Source organism: Urtica dioica, chromosome 9, assembly GCF_054948205.1.
Source record: "Urtica dioica subsp. dioica isolate 48M chromosome 9, U.dioica_male_clone48M_v1_H2, whole genome shotgun sequence".
In the NCBI taxonomy this organism is placed as follows: Eukaryota; Viridiplantae; Streptophyta; class Magnoliopsida; order Rosales; family Urticaceae; genus Urtica; species Urtica dioica.
This window is the reverse complement of record NC_142764.1, coordinates 27,870,497-27,892,901: the sequence shown is the minus strand read 5'-3', so window position 1 is coordinate 27,892,901 and position 22,405 is coordinate 27,870,497. Positions and strand designations below refer to the sequence as shown.

Sequence of the window (22,405 nt, the reverse complement as noted above, 5' to 3'; positions counted from 1 at the left end):
TCTATGCATCATTATTATATTTATTGTCAAATTAAGGCCTATTAAAATATAAACTATATGTAAAATATGAAACGTTAGTATGAAAAGATCATAAGAATCTATCATTATTAAAAAAAAACATGAACAATTAATGTCATTTTTCAGATTTTTTTTTTAATTTATTGGCGGATTATTTTTGCACACTACGGTGTTACCAAATAATAAACATGAAAATTTCAAAATTTTAAGAGAAAATTTATAGAAACAACATAATTTAGTTGCTACTTTACGAAAAATAGCGAGTTTTTGTAAAACCTTATAAAAATGTCGAATTTCACCTTTTAAGATCAAAATGCCCTTATTCAACGCGCTTTGTATATAAACTAGATCTACGAGATGTAAAAATCTGTCGAACTCCGCGTCACCACGTCTAAGCTCGAACGCTCGTAACTCCGACACTCCTTTATGTCATTGCCGATTATCGATTGTATACAAATTAGGCGAAAGCGCGCCAAGCTCCGCGCCGCCACGTCGAAGCTCGAATGCATGTGGGAGGCCATCTTGTTCGTCGTCGTGGCTCCGACGCTTCTCTCCAACACTAACAATATACAATTATCACATTATCAATCTATTGTATACAATATCTCCATTGTCCCTGTGGCTCTGACTTTTATGTTTGACGTTAACAATACACAATAATCACATTATACAATCAATATCTTCACAGTCGCCATAACTCCGATGCTCCTCTCCGACGCTAACAATATACAATAATCACATTATCAGCATATTGTATACAGTATAACATAATCCTCTGCTCTACGATGCTAACAGTATATAATAATCATCTGTATATTGCATACAATATCTCCATCGTCACTGTGGCTCCGACGTTCCTCTTCAACATTAACAATATACAATAATCACATTACCATTTGTAAACAATATCTCCGCCGTCTCTGTAACTCCGACGCTCTTCTCCGATGCTAACAGTGTACAATAATCACATTATTAGTATGTTGTATACATTAATCACATAATTTATATACTGTATGTATATAAATTCTGATATGTGATTAAGTAAAAATATATATGATATGTATTTATATATATATATATATATATATGCTACTGATTAGATTATATATCTATTCCGTATGTTAACCGTATACTGTATATGTTAAGTTCATTGGACAACGACAACTAGCGCGGCAAAAAAAACCATGACCAGAGTAAAACCTAAGAGCAATTGGGAGATAAATAAAGTAAAAGCAAAAATGATCATTTACATTTAAAATTCGCAATTTTTGTAATGCGAAACGTTTGCATGTCGTTTCTGCAAAGAAACAAAAAAAAAACACAAAAATACAAAAACACGGTAATTTCCACCATTTTTAATTGTCACAATCAGGATCACTCAGTTGCAAGTTGCAACTTGCAAGCCTATTTTATGTTTGTTTTTTTGAATAAATGTTTAATTGGAAAATGGGCATTTAATATTAAAAAATTGGGAAGAATGGGCATTTAATATTAAAAAAAAATTGGAATGAAACGACAAGGTCATAAAACGACACTTAATTGGAAACACCGGAACTCCAGGCCTAGTCTACGCATCACTTCTCTACATTTCTTGCCCAGCACTGCAATGGAGTCCGAACCCGAGTTCGTGAACTTCGGGAGATCCATAATCGTGCCCAGCGTCCAGGAGCTCGCCAAGCACCCTCTCGCCGACATTCCGCCTCGCTACTCCCACTCTCCGCCGCTCTCCACGTGTCTCTCATCGCATCCGTCCATCCCCGTCATCGATCTCCGACGACTTTCCGCCGCCGACTCCGAGCTCCGCAGATTACACTCCGCTTGCGCCGACTGGGGATTTTTCCAGGTAATATCTCGCTCTCTCTCTCTCAAATCTGATATTCACGGAACTTAGTTATACTTTTCGAATTTAATGTACTCACAGATTGTAGACTGTCTTTTTGCCTGTGGCTTTTCCAACGTAATTTGGTGTGTTCTGGATTCCAGATTCTGTTTGTTTACTGTAATCGATTTGTAACGCAATACTAGTTCCACTGTTTACACTATAGATCATCAACCACGGAATCAGCATCTCTGTGCTAGAGAAATTCCGAGCGGAGGTCGAGAAGCTCTTCGAGCTTCCTCACGAGGAAAAGAGAAGGCTGTGGCAGAAACCGGACAACCACGAAGGTTTCGTTCAGCTGTTTGTGGTTTCGGAGGATCAAAAGCTCGACTGGTCCGACATGTTCTACGTCACAACTCTCCCACACAGCCTCAGGAAGTCTCAGCTGTTCGATGACCTACCCGATCACCTCAGGTTCCGGACTCTGAACTCTCCTCTGCCGAAATCAAATCAAAATTCCCTCTGCTGAATCGTTAGGATTTTGATTGATTGAATCAGGGACGCCGTGGAGGCTTACTCTGCGGAAATGAAGAATCTGGCGTTGGAGATTTTGGGCCACATGGCTAAGGCTCTGAAGATGAGCGAGGACGAGATGAGGGAGACTTTCGGGGACGGGGTTCAGTCGATGAGGATGAACTTGTATCCTCGCTGTCCACAGCCGGAGATCGCGATGGGTTTCAGTCCCCACTCCGACGCCGACGCTCTCACGATATTGCTTCAGCTCAGCGACAGCGACGGGCTGGAGATTCGCAGGGACGGGGTTTGGATTCCCGTTACGCCGCTTCCAAACGCTTTCGTCGTCAACGTTGGGGATATTATGGAGGTATGTATATATATATATACCCAATTGACTCTGATTACACGATTCACCTGAGAAAGTCGCAGTTGCTTGAAACACAAGGAAAATACACACAGCTTCACGTTTACTAAATCGCACGGGTTTTTATTTACAAGGTTCAGACTTCAGACTCGATGTGAGTCCTAGGCTTTAGGCAGGTTAGTTAAGGCTGAGCCACCGGTTCTGATATGAATCAATGGCGATAAGTGAGTAGAATACAAAGGAAAAAGGCAGGCACAAGAGAGGAATTCACTATGTTGAAAAATTAGTTACGATCCGAGAGAATACAAACGAGGGTGAAAAAGCCGAAAGGAAAGTAACGAAACGCTACAGAAAATTTGGGATTAGGCTTATCAGTTCAATCCCTCAACCCGGGGACGGAGGGGCCTAGGGACGCCCTTTCTGTTTTATAATTTTTTTTCTTATTTCATTTTACATTAAAAGTTTACAAATTAGTCCCCCCTGATTTTTTTAACATATTAGCCCATCCTAATTTACCATTCCGGCTCTTTCCCTGAGTCAACCCACAACTGTCATGTGCCAAAATCAAATTTTGTCGCACTGTGGGCCTTCTAGCTCCAACCAAGCCAATTCGGGTAACGAAAACTCTAGCAAATTCATAACGTCGTGATCAAACCCGTCTCTCTTTGTCTCTAAGTTCCGCGTCTTCACAGAAGTCGTAGTCATTAAAGAATTCTCATCGGGTTTTACCTTACGGAAGACAGCGAACAAAGAGATATCTCTCTTTGTCTTGCACACATTGGTTTATATATCTGCCTCTGGAAATCTTGGAACTCCTTCTCATGTTTTTGAGTTCCTTTGGATTGCAGATTATGAGCAATGGTGTGTACAAGAGCGTCGAGCACAGAGCAACCGTGAGCTCGGATAAAGAGAGGCTATCAGTCGCCACGTTCTATAGTTCAAAGCTAGGCTCAGAATTAGGACCTGCTAGGAGTCTCGTCGGTCCTGAGAACCCGGCTGTATTCCGGCGAGTCCCTTTGGAAGACTATTTCAAGGAGTTCTTCGCTCGAAAACTCAGCGGCAAGTCGTATCTCGATTTCATGAGAATTGATCCGAAATGACTATAGAAAACGCATCTTTAGGCCCTCAGAGATTGATTTCTAATGTTTTCTTGTGAAGTGATTTGATACAACAAGACTTGCAGATCTTCTCTTTATTTAAAATAGACAGTATTATAAGTTGAGACCTAGGTTTGAAATGTTGGTGGTCGATTTCGTGTCGATGGTCCCAAAAAAAACATATCTGAACCGTAAAATATAAATAAACAACTTTCATTCAGCAACATTTTATAAAAAAAATCAAAACAATACGAAATCTTAAATTTCAAGTCTATAAGTCTCAAATATCAAACAAATTCGGATTCTCTATAAAAAAAAATTAAAAAAACATATGTGAACTGCACTATATAAATAAACAACTTTCATTCAGCTATATTTTACAAAAAAAAAAAAAAAAAAAAAAAAAAAATACGAAATCTTAACTTCGAAGAACAGCCGACACGAAAACTCGGAAAACACCAAAAAAAATTACGGAAATGTGGTTGATTTTGTAAAGAAGGTGACGAAATCCTGCGGACACGGCTGGAATTATCACGTTGTGTCGCCGATTTGCATGTTCGAAGATGAGCACATGTTTTAGGGTTTCGTCTGTGGAAATTGCGTCTAATGTCGAGACTTTTTGTTTTTTATACACAGACCCAAACAACATCTGGAGGCGCAACGACATGGAAATTGCGACGACACATCGACGACAAAACGACGACACAATGTGGTGAAACGACCACTATGACACATTTGTGCCGGAATCCCCAAAATAATGCAATTTCGGCGACGTGTCTCCGAAGTACTTCGAAATTTTAAACTTTGATCGAAATGAATAAGATTACGACTAATTGATAGATAACTACTGATAATCAATCAGTGTTATCAAGTAAAACAGATTAATGCCAGATTATAAATAAGTTGATATCAGGTGTTATATGGTTAACAATATTTCAATGATGACTTCCTAAATAACTCATATAAATTTTTTTTCCTCCAAAAAAAAAAAAAAAAACTTCATCGTTTGTTTCAAGTAGTTTAAATTAATAACAAGAAAAACATGAATATGACATGTATCAGCAAAATACAATTCACCAGGCAAGATAGCTCCAAAACATATATTATTTATAATTGGTCTATGTATCAAATACATGGTATGTGGAAGTAAAAGACTTTACAAAACAAAAAGACCTGAATTCATTATTCACATATACTTTAAAAAAAAGGGACCTAAAGCGGTGCCGAAGATTTTCCAATCTTACTTGGGATATGGTTCACTTCACCTATGTGATTATAACTCTACACTTTACTCACTGATCGGCAAAGTAGCTAACTATTCGCCAACACATAAAAGCCTATATATTTTGTCCTTCCCATTGACAGCTAACTTTGCACTGTCCAATCTTTCGGTTCAATCTCATCTCTTCCCACACACTCACTCCTCATCTCCTCCGGCTTAATTTATAAATATCCAACAAATACATTTATCTCTACACACAGTGCGAAGATGACCACGACACGTACTCTTGATCAGAAGCCATTAACAAGAATGATTACATTGGCGTTGACGTTGGTGTTTCTACTTGTAGGCATTAATGGGGATTTCAACGACGAGTTCGACTTGGTTTGGGGCGACCAACGCGCCCAAATAGGCGAGGGAGGTAAGCTTCTCACACTCTCTCTCGACCGAATCTCCGGCTCTGGCTTCGTCTCCAAGCAACAATATCTCTTCGGCAGAATCGACATGCAAATCAAGCTCGTCCCCGGAAACTCCGCCGGAACCGTCACCGCTTACTACGTAAACTGATTCACAAGCAGTCGTACTCTATGTTGTGTTGTGTTGTGTTGCTAATTATTATTATGTGTAATCCAATATCATTATTTATGCGTTGAATCTTATGGGGTATGAATATTTATATAGATGTCTTCGGAAGGAGGGAATCACGACGAGATCGACTTCGAGTTTCTGGGGAATACAACGGGAGAGCCGTACACATTGCACACAAACGTGTACAGTCAAGGGCAAGGGGACAGAGAGCAGCAATTCCACCTTTGGTTCGACCCAACCAAGGGTTTCCACTCTTACTCTATTCTCTGGAACCCTAGAACAATCATGTAAGAATTACACATATTACGTACATAGGCTTTGTGCCTAATTATTAAATTTTGTCACTCTGCTCAACCTTTTGTCTTTCTAGCGTTTTGGTCATTAAATTATAAATTATGGATGTTCTAGCTTGTTTTTTTTTTTCTTTTTCCGGAATTAAGTAATAATTTTTTTGGTGTGGTTATCTTGAAAGTAAGATTAATGGGAAGATCTTCTGTCATTATTCGTTAAAAAGGGCTTTATTCCACTCTTATGACAATAAATATCATAAAAAAAAAATTACATTTGATAATATTTAGTGACACGCATGTCGTAAAAAAAAACACCGTTTCTAATAGTGACAATAGTCATTAAAGTGGAATAAAGTTTTTTTTTTTTTTTTTTTTTTATAGATGATTGAAACAATATCCTTTAATTAATAGAATAATTGTCTTTGGTTAACCATTAAAGAAAAAGGCTTAAAGGGCAATATTGTTATAACATTTGATTGTCTTTTTAGCTTCTTGGTGGACAACATACCGATAAGAGAGTTCAAGAACATGGAAAGATTGGGAGTGGCGTTTCCGAAGAAGCAAGCGATGAGGATTCACTCGAGCCTATGGAACGCCGACCAATGGGCCACCAGAGGCGGCCTCGTCAAGACCGACTGGTCCAACGCACCCTTCACGGCCTCTTATCGCTCCTTCGGCTACACTACTGCTGACCGGACCGCCGCCAGCTGGCAGGCTCAGGGGCTCGACCCGCTCCGCCGCCGGTGGCTGAGGTGGGCCCGGAAGCACCACATGATCTACGACTACTGCGCCGACAAAAGCCGGTTCCCTCAGGGACGCCCTAAAGAGTGTAATCACTTCACGGTTTAAAAATAATATATATATCTATATATTCATGACTACGTACTATTAATATTAATAATATATATCCTGCTTCCTCGTTGTTATGTGTATTGTTGTTTTAATGTGTATAGAATTGTAGTTTTAAGTATTGTACATAATGTTATGCTTCTGTTGATGCTAGCTATATATATGTATATATATATGTGTGTATATATATATATATATTAATGAAATTAGTTACCGTTAAAAAGTTCCGATAATAATTTTATGTGGCTTGTTTTGTGTTGTTGGCAAAATTGTTTATTTTAGTTTGTTCGCATTTAGCACATGGAATTTCAGGGTCCAGTTTCTCTCGAGCGATTATCTCTATTTGTTAAAGTCTCACTCTCACGCCAATTTTACGCTATTGACCGTGCTTGTGTTCGAGAGTATTAGAATCTTTGTGCGACTCAAACTGGCAGAAGATTGTTTGGTGTGATTTATGAGTTGATCATTGACTAGATTCCGTCTCTTTGAAGAAGACAAGATAGAGAAGTGATGGAATCTCGAACCTAAGAGGCGGTCAAGTACTAACTCATTTGTATTAATCTGTGAATTAGTTTTCACTGCCAGATATCCACAAAAAAAAGGTGCATATACTTAAATTAAATTATCTAGTTTAATTTAATTCACCGCTTTTTATTACATTATTCATATCTTTGAAGTTTGATAATCAAAATAAATTATTATAATAAAAAATATAGTTGTTTAACATATAATTAATGACTGTAGAAAGGACAATTTGTAAGTCCTAATATATAATTCCCTCGATCGGCCGGGGAGTGAAATATACGGCAGCTATATATTTACTTATTAGAATCGAGTCCAACTATGCGACGTGATGTCGGTCGATCGGTCGAATGTGTAGCATATCATTCAATATTTAATTTTGCTCGTATATATACGTGTGAGCTTTCAGGAAGAAGCTTGACACAACTAGAAAAAATGGTGGGCATTTCGTTGCGAGACTTGACAAATGTCTGAGTGAGCATACAAGGACAAATCCATGCAAATATCGAGAACTTTCATATATTATATTCGATACTCATTGAAATTATTGAAAAGGTCAATATTACCAGCAAATTATACTACTTGTATGTGTTTAGATTAGATCAAATACTATTATTAATAAAGACGCTCGTTCAAAGAAAGATAAAGAAATATCTTAAATTTTGAATTTTATGATACATAACAATTTGAAACAAAAGAAAGATAACAAAATAACTATCTAAACCATGAAAAAAAAACTTCATAATTTTTTTTAAATGACCCCAAACTTGTTGTAAACTTGGCAAAATTTGAGTTATAAATGTTCTTAGTTGATGAGAATGTACATTGATGTATTTTTGGGGTGAAAATAAGCTAAAAAAATAAAATGAGATTTTTCTACGCGTAGCTTTGTGGTTATTTCCCCCCGTTCCCAATCTAAAGATACATATATAGTTATATAATTACGTTTTCGATTCAATATTTGTCGAGTCCAATCTCAACTTAGATGCAGTATCGCGTCCAAAAGCTCGTACAAACGAATTAGGCATGGCTTACGTGCCTAAAAAAATATTCTCGGCTTTGAAATGACTTTAGTCGCATTGTTCTTGCGTCTAAATCGGTCCCGTCATTTAGCAATTTGCTGATTAATTACAACAATATCGCGTCTAATACTCACGTTTCAAAAAATTCTGGTTGCTGTAGTGATCAACAGTGAATGATTATGATGGTTAACATTTTCAATGCTATAACCCAACTAGGAAAGTAAGAATAAGGTATTCATGGGAGTGAGTTCATATAATATCCAAAAGTACCATAAGTTAGTCAATAATAACTAAGAGAAACTACATAAGCTGGTAAAAGGTATAACCAAAATCATTAAGAATAAATATCGTTGGATCCAATATTGAAAGTTCACGATCAAGATTCTCCCTTCGGATTGTGGATATTCTGATTTTGATGCCTCACGTCCGATCATCGATATGCCTAACTTGGTTTGTTGTCTGAAGCTGATTTTTACCCCTTTTTATTTTTTTATTTTTTGTATATTTCTATCTCAAAATTATATAATTTTATTTTTCCGCATATGCTCCTCCGAGTCCAACTTTTGATTCCGCCACTGAATTCGTATATGCTCTTCTGGGTTTTTTTTTTTCTCTTCCTAAGAATTCGGGTTAAACAGATTTTCATATATTACATAATGAAACACTCGTTTTTAACTTGAAAGTAATGAAATCTTGGGAAGGCTCAATTAACGTGTACTCATCTTCTTGAATCTCACTTTTTATTTATTTATTTAATATGTTCAAGCTACAAGAACAAAATCTCTGTTACAAATGAAAACTTCTTAACCAAATCATACACATATGTATGACACTCTTATGAAGTTCAATATAAATTTCCTTTAGTATTAAAGGACCAACATAAATGAAGCTGTTGTATTGTAGAACTACGCAGTCTAAATAATTCAACATAAACTAACTATAAAAAAAATAATTAAAAAAAGGATTCAATAATGTCGTTTGTGAAAAATGCGGACCAAAGGCTTCATTCCCAATTCCAAACCTCGTTCGTCAGTGCTAACCCATAAAACCCAAACCTAACTCAAACAGAATAAACCACTCTTCATATCTGTAAAGTACAATCAAATACATGGTTGGGTCACAAATCCACTTATTATATTTAGAATCATGAACAAGTAAAACGAACAAAACGCTCAACATTGAACAAAGAAATACAACAGAGTCAGACAAGCTTATTCTAGAGAGAAAACCTTAATAAATTTTGAAAGCGAAGTACCTTCTGTTCATAAACCTGAGAGACATGGGAGATAAGCAATGGGAATTGCGATTTTCTTGAGAGTGAGCTGTTAAAGAACACATCTTTGAGAGAAAATTGAAAACATGTTTGGTTAGGTGTTTTTGGAAAAAAATTTCAAAAAATTTTGAAGTTGTTTTGGAAAAAAGTAAAGAAAACTGAAAACAAATAAAAGGTGTTTTTGAAAAAAAATTTCTTCTCTTCTCTCATCTTTCTCCTCATCTTCTCTTTTCATTCTTTCAAAAACAAAAATGAAAACTATACCAAACACTTTTTTCAGTTTTTTCACTTTCTCAAAAACAAAAATGAAAACTGTACCAAACATCTTGTTGAAAACAACTACAAAACAGTTTTTCAATACAACTACAAAAATTAGAAAACAGAAAACAAAAAACTTTTTGAGTTAACTACCAAACACAACCAAGTGTTTTGTTTTTTTTTTTTTTTTTGTTTTTTTTAATGAAATTCCGTCTGGGTGTTAATTTTTTTTGATGTATTTTTTATTAGGCTTGTTTTGTGGTTCCAGAGGCGTGAAAATTGAGGCGAGTTGGCTAATAAGGAATAATGTGTATGTTAGCTTTTGCACTTTCGAATCCTAGGTGCTAGTTTTCTTCTTTCAAGCTGGTTTTTTTCTAGACTTAAGACAAACCCAAGCCTAAGCGTTACTCCTCTTTTTCACATATATATAAAAAAGGGAAAAATAACACATATATATCATGTGTTTTAATGAACTGTCGAGTTTAATATTTGATTTTAAAAAATGTCGAGTTCATACCGCTTGTTCAACTAAAATAATGAAATTGATAATACTATGAAATGAATAACAGTGTCACAAATCTCTCTTTCATTAATATTAACTCTTATATAAAAAAAAATCGAATCAGATACAAACTAGTACCATAACTTCCAAATCCCAATTTTGAAATAAAAATAACCTTAAATTGAAATTAAAGAATAAGATTCATATCTCTCAAGAGATGACTTTATTCTGTGTTCGAATTGCAACTCTGAATCTTAGATTCTCTGTTCGAATATGTGATTTTGATGACTATCAATTATTGAATTTTACTCATTTGTCTCTTTCCGTGGTCTTCATGATATCAGTTCGTGTTTGGATTTATGGCTTTGCGTTTTGAAACAACTCAATACAAACTTGCAGGAAACTTTTTTAGAGTTTGTTTAGATGTTATAGATGTCTATTGACAATTAAGACTTAAAACATGTTATAGATGTCTAGGCTTATGATATTGAAAGTTGTGACTGATCTATAGTTTCTACTTGATAGTTTGAGTGAAAATATTGATGAGATAAGATCAACGGCGTTTCAATTATTATTGGCGGAAATCAATTTAGAAAATCTATTAACGGCGCTCTGAGCGCCATTAAAAATGTATCGTTAAAGGTTGTTGCAGTAGTGACATGATTTCAGAAGTAGCTACGTAATTTTGCTACGAAAATTAAATTATTCATGATATAGAACTCTAATTAGTGATGCTAAATGACAGAGATGTCAGATATAACATTTATCTCACAAAAAATTCATGTATGTCGAACATGATATGTCGAATACATGAAGATTTAGGCCAAATTATCTATATAATAGACGAATCTAGTTACAAGGAGAATAATAAATAAATATTGAAGGTGATGATGATAGTTGAGAAGCATTGCGGGTCTAAGAAAAAAATGAGATCTACCTTTTCCACCTTCTTGATGTCCTTATATAGTGCTTGAATTGTCTATAACGTGGGTTGATCAAATCAATGTTTTGACAGTTATACTGATAACCGTACATTTCATGTGTGTGGAAGTTATTTTGATAACTGCTTTGGCTTATATATGTAGGCAATTGATGGTTATCTGAAGTTTACGTGATCATTGTAAACATTTTCTTTTGACTAGTCTTTTAGTAACCACTAACTTTTCCGATTTTCTCGGTTCTGTTAAGAGGTTATCGGACTTTAACTTAAGATCCAGTTCGTTTCTCATTCAAAGTTGTCACGATAGTTGTTTGGTATATAACCTGGTTGGTATATCACCTATTCGGTATATCACCCGATCGTGGTATCTTTCCCTTACAACAACCATTTATCATATAAAGTAAATAACTATTACTCTTATAATAATCACAAATGATATATATTATTATCAATGTAAGAAATAAACAAAATTGCTTAATATAACAAATTGCCATTTTTTCAAGCATTATGTTTATTAAAATCTTCCCTTTAAACTTTAAGTAATTTTTTTTTTTAAAGAAGTCTGACTAGTTTTAATTTACGTATATTGTATGACATTTTTTGCTTTAAAACATAAATAAGAAAATTCATTGGATCTATTTTATTCAAATTGAATGGACATTAATTACACATGCCGATGGTAACGGCGAGAAGGAAGAGGTTTTATAACAAAAAATAATCTGTACCTATATATATATATATAAGTTTTTATTTTTTGTTAAAAAAAATTGCACAAGATTTTCCATTAAAATACGTGTAAAACATTCATTAATATAATAAATATCTTAGACATAACACGAATTTAAATCGGAATGAATCTAACACTAAGTACATGTGTTCATTCATTTTGTGCATATGAAATCAAGAGAAAAGATATAGAGCACATTCAAATTCGAACACTCATTTAGTTCTTTCGATAAATGCACGTACGATGGTCGATGGAGAAATCCAAACAATCGCGGTCTGATAATCATGAACAAGATTATTTTTCAGTCTGTATAGATAAAAAATCTAATAAGAAACTCAAATCGAAGCGGTGAAAAATGACTAATCGATTTTCAATCAAATAAAATATCAGAGACACATTTTTTTAAGAGCGTTGTTATGTGAACTATTTAATAAGGAAAGTTTAATTATTTTATCATTAATGCGAAAAGTTATAAATATTCCAAATTTCGTAAAAGAAAAAAAACATACAAAAGGAATACAAACATAAAGAAGAAAAGATTGGTTTTAATTTAAAGCAAAATCACGACTATCTGGACAACATTCGTGATTGGTATTTACTGCTCCAAAAAAAGCAATTCTTTTTCCTTTTTTTTTTTAAGGAAACTTGTTAAAGTTGAAGTTGGAGTGATCAAGTAGAGGACTTCCAGAGAAGGATTCGAAATACTCGGTTAGAAATCTGTAGGGTAGAAAAAATAGTTTTTTTTTTTATTATTATTTTTTTTTCAGTAAAAGGCTTTAAGTAAATATGAGTTGGCAGAACTACACAGTAGAAGGACGAGATGGTCCATGATTTTTTTATCCGATTGTTAATTGGTGAACAATTTTTATTTATTTTTGCTTGGAAATTAATTGGTGAACATTTGAATTGAGAAAAAAAATAGTTGAAATGCCAGATTCAATAATAGATGGCTTTTTTCTTTTTTCTTTCAAGATATCGAGGCATCTTCAATATTAGTTTTTTGTTTGAGGAGGTCTTCAATTTTAGTTTTTAATAATATGTTTTGAAATATTTGTAAATAGTTTTGTTATCAAATTTAATTTATATATGTTCATCTGATGTGTTTTTTTTTTTGGGACTAAAATTGTCATCTTTTAATCTGTAATTTTTTTAAGCATCATATATTATCCTATTTTTTACGCAACTTATATTATTTTGAAATATTTGCAAATAGCTCGTTATAAAATTTAACTTGTATGTGTTCATATGATGTGTTTTTTCTCTTTTTTTGTTTTGACCAATAGTGTCATCTTTTAATCTTTATATTTTTTTAAGCATCTTATATTATCCTACTTTCATTGTTGACAATTTTTTGAACCCAACTTCTCATTTTGGGGCAGAAGTGTATTCATTCCCCCTAATTTTAGTTTCATGTATTCATAAAAAAATAAATAACATTCATTAATTGTTGTTCATATGCCTCTTTTATGAGTATGAATATGATTATTTCAATTCCCAATGAAATCTATTTTATTATTTTTTTTAGTATGAAAAACGGCACATATATACCTTAATTTTAGTTCTATTTTTTATTTTTAGAAATGTCGCGTTTGTACCGTCAATTTATCATAACTATCAGAAGTTCACTTTTTCTTGACTTTGACTCTAATAATTTTTTTAAAACACGGTTATAATTTAAACTATTAAAAAGAAAAAAAAATGGATAAATTGCCAACTGCGACCTCACAAGCTCGTCATCTAATTCATCATCATCGTCTTCAATTTTGTCACCTCTCTCCATGGCAATCACCTCATCTTCACGGATTCGAATCGATCTCTTAAGGGAGTGAACGAGTCTTGTCAATTCAAATAGAGATCTTATATTGATCGCATTGTTCCAAAAATCTCCGTTCACGTTGTTGATAGGCAATATGATTTGAGAAAAAGAAATAGGATTCAATCGAGGATATTCTTCTAGAGAGGAAGTGATAAAGATTGAAATCGGGAAAAGAAAAGGTTGCTTCTTTGAGTGATACCTTCAATGGGTATGAGAAAGATGGTATTTTGGAGAGCTCTGGTTATGATTTAGAGGAAGTCAATGTGAATATATAAGAGATAGAGAGAGAGATATTTTTTTAGTTAGTTTTTTTTTAAAAAAATCATTGAATATATATGTAAGTGTAAAATCGAATTTTTAATAAATTTTTAAAAAAGTAAAAAATTGTATATTTATGTAATTTATGGTAACTTAGAAGTATAAACATTGACATATTTTAAAATCAAAATAGAACGTAGCATTTTGGTTAATCCCATAATATATATATATATATATATATATATATATATATATATATATATATATATATGTTATATGTACGCGATCTTCAAGGATAATAATACTATAGTACCCATTAATTTCATTTTGGCTATTGTATTATTTACTTCCTTTATATTTATCATCCAAAGTTATCTTAAAAGTTTGTACGTAGTGAAAAAGAAAAGAGAAAAAATCCAACTCAGAAACCAAATTGATACCCCGAGTTTTATGATCCTCTGCATCTAGAAGCAACGAGTGATTAATTCCAATCCAAAAAGACATATAATAAATGAAAGGAATATCAACAAAGCCGAAAAATAAGATGAAGAAAGAAACACAAAAGAGAGGAAGACGATCGTCTCAGATAGCAACATTGAATATTTTCCTTGATAAGTCAAAGACAAAACTATATATAAATAACTCAAGAGAAATCACGTATACATCATCAGACTTTGTTTTTAAGTTTCAAAAAAATAAAATCAGACTTTGTTTTTTACACAACCAAATATTTAAAAAAAAAAAAAAAAATTCCAACAACATTCTTTCTTGCCTTTGCGTTTGCATAAATACGCATAGAGCTAATATATTTTTATATAAAAAAAACCTCTTTTACGTTGTCAAGTAAATTCGCCTATAAAACAGAAACCACACCAAGTACGTGCAGATTCTCTCTCTCTCTCTCTCTCTCTCGAAGGCAAACTTGTAATTTGTTTCATTTGGCCACAAGAAAATTATCAAGATACCAGTTTCTTGAAATAACTCCTAATCGTCATCGGAAAAAAAGGCGAACAGGAGCGATATAAAGATGGCCGAAGAAGAGTCCACGTCATCGCCGTCGTCGTCGCCGTCGTCGTCGCCGTCGTCAAAGGATGATCAAAAGGTGGCGTTTCACAAGCTGTTCGCGTTCGCCGATCGACTGGATGTGGTGTTAATGGCGGTTGGGACGATCTGCGCCATCGGAAGCGGAATCTCGTCGCCGCTCATGAGTCTCATATTCGGTCAGCTAATCAACTCTTTCGGCTCCTCCGATCAATCCACTATCCTTCCCCAAGTATCCAAGGTCTGTATAATGTATAATTATACTGTTTATATATATCTCTGATTATACTTTTACTCTATACACGGACGGACCTCCATGGGAGATCTTTTTGCTTTTTTCCCTTTCAGTCCTTTGCTAATTTAATATATTAACATGGATTTGATTTAAATTTATTTATCTTCATCATAGATTGGCAGGTTTTTTTTTATTTTTTTATTTATTTTTAATTTCTGATAATTATGAACGTTAGCATAAAATATTTAATTTTTTTTTTTTTATTTAAAACTCTTCTCAAATTTAATATTTTTCCCTCTTAATTAATTGTTTTTATACATTTAACCTTCAATATTTAATTTTTAACATATAGCCCCCTAAATTAGGTTTTGGCTCATCCCCTTACATTAGGTTTTTTTTTCCGCTTTTATTTATTTTATATTGGATCAGTTAGATAGTATAGTCTGAGTTGACTTTTTTTTACTCCTATATATGGTGTGTATTATTAATTACTGTTATCAATGAAGAATTCCGGGGAAAAAAAACACAAAAAGGAGATTGGATTCGATACGATTACGAAGTGATGAGCTTTTATTAAAGCCAAACATATGTTAAGTTTTTTTTTTTTTTTTTTTGATAACACAAGTTTTGTTTTCCAATAGTTAATGATGGCGTTAAAATAGTAAATATTCTCTCAGTCGTTATTAATATAAAATCTGTTATTATGTAACTTTAATGAGTACAGAGAGAGAGAGCAGATTTAAGTCTATCAGCCATCAATTCGTTATCCCCGTGCGACACGTGTATTAATCAGTTTTTCACTGTGTTGTTTGTGTATTTCTTCACAACAGATAGCGTTGCAGTTTGTTTACTTGGCGATAGGAAATGGCGTCGCTTCGTTTCTACGTAAGTCAAACTCTCAATTCATAATCTCTTTCCTCTCATATATACATACGTGACTTGGTAATGGTGTGACGTTTATAATGACAGAGGTGTCTTGTTGGATGGTCACCGGAGAGAGACAAGCTACGAGGATCCGAGGGTTGTACCTGAAAACAATTCTCCGGCAAGACATTGCCTTCTTCGACACCGAAACTTCCACCGGAGAAGTCATCGGAAGAATGTCCGGCGACACCATCCTCATCCAAGAAGCCATGGGCCAGAAGGCACGTCCTTATCCTATTTATAATAAGCCCACCCTAACAATATTTTTTAATTAACCATTATTATTCGGGTATACATATATCCAATTATATAATAAGAATTAACACGTTAGATTCATTGACTATATTTGAAACATATTTGATAGGTCAGCTGAAGTGGCTATATTTTTTTTATTATTTTATAAAAGGAAATGAATTTTCTTTTTAGTCACTAAATTATGTGTTATAATAATAATAATAATAAATAAATAAAAAAAAAATATATATATATATATATATTTTTTTTTGGTTGCAGGTGGGAAAGTTCATACAACTCTCGTCGACTTTCATCGGAGGGTTTGTGATAGCGATGGTGAGAGGGTGGCGGTTGACGGTGGTTCTGCTGGGGTGCATTCCGGTGATCGTGGTCTCCGGCGGAATCATGGCGGCGGTGATGTCCAAGATGGCCAGCCGTGGACAGCTCGCTTACGCCGAAGCCGGTAATGTCGTCGAACAAACCGTTGGAGCCATCAGGACCGTAAGTATACTTGCTTTACACAATAATAACACGTACAGCCCCATAAACTTTGTTGATCACGTGTTTGTTCGTGACTTTGTACGTGTGGTCGATGTATATATATATATGTATTGTTATGTTAGGTTGCTTCGTTCGTGGGAGAGAAGAGAGCGACGGAGAGTTACGACGAGAAGATAATGGTTGCGTACAATACGATGAAGAAGCAAGGACTGGCTTCGGGGTTCGGGCTCGGGACGGTGATGTTGACCGTGTTCGGGTCGTACGGACTGGCTGTGTGGTACGGCTCCAAATTGATCATCGAAGAGGGATACAAAGGTGGACAAGTCATGACTGTCATCTTCTCAATCATGAACGGTGGAATGTAAGTATATATAACTTTCTTTCAACCCATTTATGAATATTTTATCAATTTTATTATTAATGTAAAAAATAAAAATAAAAATCGTCGGATTTTTCAAAGTTTCACTTGCTTTTGACAAAAGTTTCGAAACGAAAAGAGCCGGGTTGTACCATTTATTCGCCGTATTTTCGAAAACAAAAATGAATTTAGTGCATATCAACTAGCTACTCGCTATCGGAAAACCATTTTCAAGCGAAAAAAATATCGAAATTCTTGTATGGCCTATTTCGACTCCTTTTCTTACAAGCTTAACTTAACCGTCTAATAATTAAGAAAATAGTATAAACTCGGACGACGTGTATATATCATAGCGATCATAGCGAAAACTTATCAAAATTTTCATATGATTTATTTTAAAATTTCAATCTATAAAAAAAAAGGTAAGATACTATAAGATTTGAATAGTGTCAAGCTATGCTAAAATTTCATAGAAAGTACTTCAATTTTTTTCTTCATTTTTGAATTTTTTGGTTTATGCGAATAATATTCAATTTTTATTGTAGTTGTTAATATCCAAATACTAATCTCTCTCTAAATAAACCATCAGGTCATTAGGGCAGACGGCGCCGAGCCTGAACGCATTTGCGTCGGGGAAAGCGGCGGCGTTCAAGATGTTCGAGACGATAAACCGAAAGCCGAAGATCGACGCGTACGATACGGTTGGGACGGTGTTGGAGGACTTGCACGGCGATATCGAGCTGAGGGACGTCCACTTCCGGTACCCGGCCCGGCCCGACGTCAGGATCTTCGAGGGCTTCTCGCTCCACGTCCCCAGCGGAATGACCGCCGCCTTGGTGGGCCAGAGCGGGAGCGGAAAGTCAACCGTCATCTCGCTCCTTGAGAGGTTCTACGACCCCGACTCCGGTCAAGTCCTCATCGACGGCGTCGACTTGAAGAAGCTCAGGCTCAAGTGGATCCGAGAGAAGATCGGGTTGGTCAGCCAAGAGCCGGCTCTGTTCACGACCACCATAAGGGAAAACATCGCCTACGGGAAGGAAGACGCGACCGATGCCGAGATCAAGACGGCTATCGAGCTCGCGAACGCGGCTAAATTCATCTACAAGCTTCCGGAGGTAAAAAAAAAAAAAAAATCCAACATTGTTATTGTTTTAGTGATTTTATGTTAACTTTTTTTTTTTTTTTTGCAGGGATTGAACACACTTGCGGGCGAGCACGGGACTCAGCTCTCGGGGGGACAGAAGCAGAGGATAGCGATCGCAAGGGCGATTCTGAAGAACCCGAGAATTCTGCTCCTCGACGAAGCCACGAGCGCGTTGGATTCGGAATCCGAGCGCATCGTCCAAGAGGCCTTGAACCGAGTCATGGCTAACAGGACGACCGTGGTGGTCGCTCACCGCTTGACAACCATCAGAAACGCCGATATCATAGCCGTTGTGCACCAAGGAAAAATTGTGGAGAAAGGTTAGCTAACTCAAAATCTAGCCCATAATGCTTGAATCTTGTTCAGCAAGTTATCTCAATAATTTTTTTTTTTTTTGTCAGGGACTCATTCCGAGTTGATCGGCGATTCCGAAGGAGCGTATTCGCAGCTGATCCGTCTTCAGCAAGGAGCTAAGGCGGCCGAAGAAGAATCGGAGAGAAACCGAGCGAGTTTCGACGGAGAAAGATCGCTGCGGAGGTCTGGGAGCCATGGGAGGTCAATCAGGAGGTCTATGAGCCGAGGCTCCTCGGGAAGCCGGCGATCCTCGGTCACGCTCAGCTTCAGCCTCGCCGGACCGGTCAGCATCCACGAGATCGAGGACCAAGGCGAGGAATTTCCGCCGGAGAATACCGCCGGAGGAGACAAGCCTGTGAAGATGTCGCTGACCAGGCTGGCGAAGCTGAACAAGCCCGAGGTCCCGGTCCTGCTTCTCGGGGCCGTCGGGGCAGCCATTCACGGCCTCACGATGCCCGTGTTCGGGCTCTTGATCTCGAGCTGCATCGGGATGTTCTACGAGCCCAAGAGCCAGCTGCGAGAGGACTCGAGGTTTTGGGCCTTCATCTTCGTGGGGCTCGGAGTGCTCAATCTCACGGCCATTCCGATACAGAATTACTCGTTTGGGATCGCCGGTGGGAGGCTGATTCGACGGATTCGTTCCTTGACTTTCGAAAAAGTCGTCCATCAGCAGATCAGTTGGTTTGACGATCCTGTGAATTCAAGGTAAATCATCTCTCTGTATTTCGTTTATCTGATCACAACTTTTCTTAATTACTTTCGCGTTTATATAATTCAAGCTTGTTAATTTTGTCAGCGGAGCAATTGGAGCGAGGTTGTCGACCGATGCTTCGACGTTGAAGTGTCTGGTCGGTGATGCTTTGGCACTGATTGTTCAGAACGTTGCGACGATAATGGCAGGGCTTGTTATAGCCTTCACAGCCAACTGGTTTTTGACGCTAATGGTTCTCTGCATCACTCCGGTCATGCTTTTTCAAGGTTACTTGCAGGCAAAGTTTCTCAAAGGCTTTGGTGCTGATGCAAAGGTCAGTCCTTACTCATCAATTTTATGTTTGGAAACCCTAAGATGGAGTAGAAATATATGAGTACGAATAAAAAAGAGAGAGTGAGTCATGTACATCAATGATTCAGATTTACCAGGACTCAAACATGATCTTCCTATTAAATGAATGCGAGTAAGGAATCCACAAAAAAGAAAAAGAAAGAAAAAATAAATTACTCTACCCAACTCTCCCAAAATATATAAAAGGTATTCTAACTAAATAGCAATTGAAATTAATGAATTTCCAAATAGCCTTGTCTAAAATAAGTAATGAAAATATATATTTTTTTTTATAAATGTTGACGTATCAGATGTCAATAAATTTTTTGACAGCTTTGTTAAAGGGGCCAATATTTTTTTATTGACAACGTCAACAAAAAACTTGGTTAATACTCTTTTGCTAATCAATTAATTTCAAATTATGGCAGGCTATGTACGAAGAAGCGAGCCAGGTGGCGAACGACGCGGTGGGAAGCATAAGGACCGTGGCTTCGTTCTGCGCGGAGAAGAAGGTAATGGAGATGTACGAGAGCAAATGCGAAGGGCCGTTGAAAACGGGAGTTCGGTTGGGGCTGATCAGCGGAGGAGGTTTCGGGTTCTCTCAGTTCTCGACGTTCTGCGTGAACGCGCTGATCTTCTACATCGGAGCTCTGCGCATCAAGGCCGGGAAAGCGACGTTCGACGAGGTTTTCAAGGTCTTCTTTGCGATGACGATCTCGGCCATGAGCGTGTCCCAGAGCAGCACTTTGGCACCGGACACGAGCAAGGCCAGGGACTCGGCGGCCTCCATATTCAAGATCCTCGACTCCAAGCCCAGCATCGACTCGAGCAGCGACGACGGAACCACTCTCACCAGGGTCAACGGAGACATTGACCTCGACCACGTCAGCTTCAGATACCCCACCAGACCCAACATCGAGATCTTCAGAGACATGACTCTCACCATTCCCTCCGGAAAGGTACTTCCTACACTTTCAGCCACTAAAATGATATACTAAAACTCTTGATTCCTTCTTTATTCATTTTATAAGTATTATTCTTTAGGTGTTGAATTTTGTAGCACAAATGATTTCCATGACTAATTTTTTGGAGTAAAGTGATCCTAAAATTATTGATTTTATAGCAAGCTAGTTATTTTAATATATGTATATATTTATGAAATTTAACACTTGAACAACTTAATCTTACAAATTTAGGTAGTTTGTAACTTTTTTGTTGTAAACACTAAATAATAAATTTTAGAATAAAGTTCTGTTTGAAACTTTTAACCATAAAAAAAAAATGATTATTTGAGGTGTTTTGTTACGAAAGAGACTAAATACTACCAAATTAATAGTTTAAAGATCACTAAATTATCCCTTACTTTAATGAGAGGTTATCAAGTTAATTTGTGCTAATTCATGATAATTATGACAGACGGTTGCTCTGGTTGGAGAGAGTGGGAGCGGGAAATCGACGGTGATAGCGCTGATCGAGAGATTCTACGACCCTCTCTCCGGCCGAGTGACGCTGGACGGAGTTGACCTGAAGAGGCTGAAGCTGAGCTGGCTGAGGCACCAGATAGGGCTGGTGAGCCAAGAGCCCATCCTCTTCAACGAGACCATCCGCTCCAACATCGCCTACGGCCAAACCGGACAAGTCACCGACGACGAGATCGTCGCCGCCACCAAAGCCTCCAACGCCCACGCCTTCATCTCCTCCCTCCCCAACGGCTACGAAACCCCCGTCGGCGAGAGGGGGACCCAGCTCTCCGGCGGCCAGAAGCAGCGGATCGCCATCGCCAGGGCGATCCTGAAGAATCCGAAGATTCTGTTACTGGACGAGGCGACCAGCGCTCTCGACGCGGAGTCGGAGCGCGTGGTCCAGGACGCGCTGGATCGGGTCATGGTCGACCGCACCACCGTCGTGGTGGCTCACCGCCTCGCCACCATCAAAGGCGCTGACGTCATCGCAGTTGTGAAGAACGGCGCGGTGGCGGAGAAAGGGAGGCACGAGGTTCTGATGAAGATCAACGGCGGCGCGTACGCTTCTCTCGTCGCGCTCCACAAGAGCGCCGCGTAGCGGATCGGGAGATTTGATTGTTAGGGTTTTTTAGTTTTTGATTGGGGGTTTTAATTCGATGCCACAGCCAAAGAACACTGTGCTGCTTCTTGCTCTCTAAGAATGTTTGTATTTTGAATTTTATGGTGTGATATATAGGAAATATAAAAATAAGTGAATGAAAGCTTTCCGTGTGATTGTGTTTGTTACTTTGTTTGTGTTGTGTAGGATGTGATGAACAAGAATAAAAGGAACGAATTGCTCGTTCTTTTTTTTTTTTTTTTTTTTTTTTGAAGGCAATTGCTCGTTCTTAAATATAAGGTTATTTATCTATTTAATACAGATAGATTTGAAGTTGACGAAGACTTACTGGTATATGCGACTCACTCAACCTGAGATCTGCGCTTGCAAGGATCGTTTCCTTGGAGCCATGGATGACTCTGATCTTCGG

The 22,405-nt window shown here is 36.8% G+C and overlaps 3 protein-coding genes across 4 annotated transcripts; all 3 read left to right on the top strand.

Annotated features, from left to right (window-relative positions):
• The first annotated feature begins 1,570 nt into the window (after window positions 1-1,570).
• Window positions 1,571-5,024, top strand: LOC149386482 (oxoglutarate-dependent flavonoid 7-O-demethylase 1-like). 2 transcript variants are annotated; one of them, XM_089626589.1, is made up of 4 exons: window positions 1,571-1,861; window positions 2,064-2,311; window positions 2,396-2,720; window positions 4,451-5,024. In XM_089626589.1, exons 1-4 carry the CDS (start codon window positions 1,625-1,627, stop codon window positions 4,613-4,615), a joined length of 975 nt encoding a protein of 324 aa, XP_089482715.1. In that variant the 5' UTR covers window positions 1,571-1,624; the 3' UTR covers window positions 4,616-5,024. The 2 variants fall into 2 exon arrangements, with proteins under 2 accessions (XP_089482715.1, XP_089482714.1); XM_089626588.1 differs by lacking the exon at window positions 4,451-5,024 and adding an exon at window positions 3,566-3,939.
• Window positions 5,025-5,179: 155 nt separating this feature from the next.
• On the top strand, window positions 5,180-6,824 carry LOC149386481 (xyloglucan endotransglucosylase protein 1-like). Its single transcript, XM_089626590.1, has 3 exons — window positions 5,180-5,594; window positions 5,718-5,911; window positions 6,403-6,824. Exons 1-3 carry the CDS (start codon window positions 5,304-5,306, stop codon window positions 6,761-6,763), a joined length of 846 nt encoding a protein of 281 aa, XP_089482716.1. The 5' UTR covers window positions 5,180-5,303; the 3' UTR covers window positions 6,764-6,824.
• An 8,350-nt stretch (window positions 6,825-15,174) lies between these two features.
• On the top strand, window positions 15,175-22,138 carry LOC149386480 (ABC transporter B family member 9-like). The gene is made up of 11 exons (XM_089625384.1): window positions 15,175-15,363; window positions 16,188-16,242; window positions 16,327-16,502; window positions 16,795-17,016; window positions 17,139-17,377; window positions 17,964-18,489; window positions 18,565-18,838; window positions 18,920-19,577; window positions 19,669-19,897; window positions 20,343-20,873; window positions 21,331-22,138. Exons 1-11 carry the CDS (start codon window positions 15,235-15,237, stop codon window positions 21,973-21,975), a joined length of 3,684 nt encoding a protein of 1,227 aa, XP_089481510.1. The 5' UTR covers window positions 15,175-15,234; the 3' UTR covers window positions 21,976-22,138.
• Window positions 22,139-22,405: the final 267 nt, after the last annotated feature.

Coding starts and splice junctions, on each gene's coding strand:
- LOC149386480 (XM_089625384.1), top strand. CDS start 15,235: ATGGCGGTTGGGACGATCTGCGCCATCGGAAGCGGAATCTCGTCGCCG. Junction 19,898..20,342: donor GCTTTGGTGCTGATGCAAAG/GTCAGTCCTTAC, acceptor AAATTATGGCAG/GCTATGTACGAAGAAGCGAG. Junction 20,874..21,330: donor TCACCATTCCCTCCGGAAAG/GTACTTCCTACA, acceptor TAATTATGACAG/ACGGTTGCTCTGGTTGGAGA.
- LOC149386481 (XM_089626590.1), top strand. CDS start 5,304: ATGACCACGACACGTACTCTTGATCAGAAGCCATTAACAAGAATGATT. Junction 5,595..5,717: donor GAACCGTCACCGCTTACTAC/GTAAACTGATTC, acceptor ATATTTATATAG/ATGTCTTCGGAAGGAGGGAA. Junction 5,912..6,402: donor TGGAACCCTAGAACAATCAT/GTAAGAATTACA, acceptor TTGTCTTTTTAG/CTTCTTGGTGGACAACATAC.
- LOC149386482 (XM_089626588.1), top strand. CDS start 1,625: ATGGAGTCCGAACCCGAGTTCGTGAACTTCGGGAGATCCATAATCGTG. Junction 2,312..2,395: donor GACCTACCCGATCACCTCAG/GTTCCGGACTCT, acceptor TGATTGAATCAG/GGACGCCGTGGAGGCTTACT. Junction 2,721..3,565: donor ACGTTGGGGATATTATGGAG/GTATGTATATAT, acceptor TTTGGATTGCAG/ATTATGAGCAATGGTGTGTA.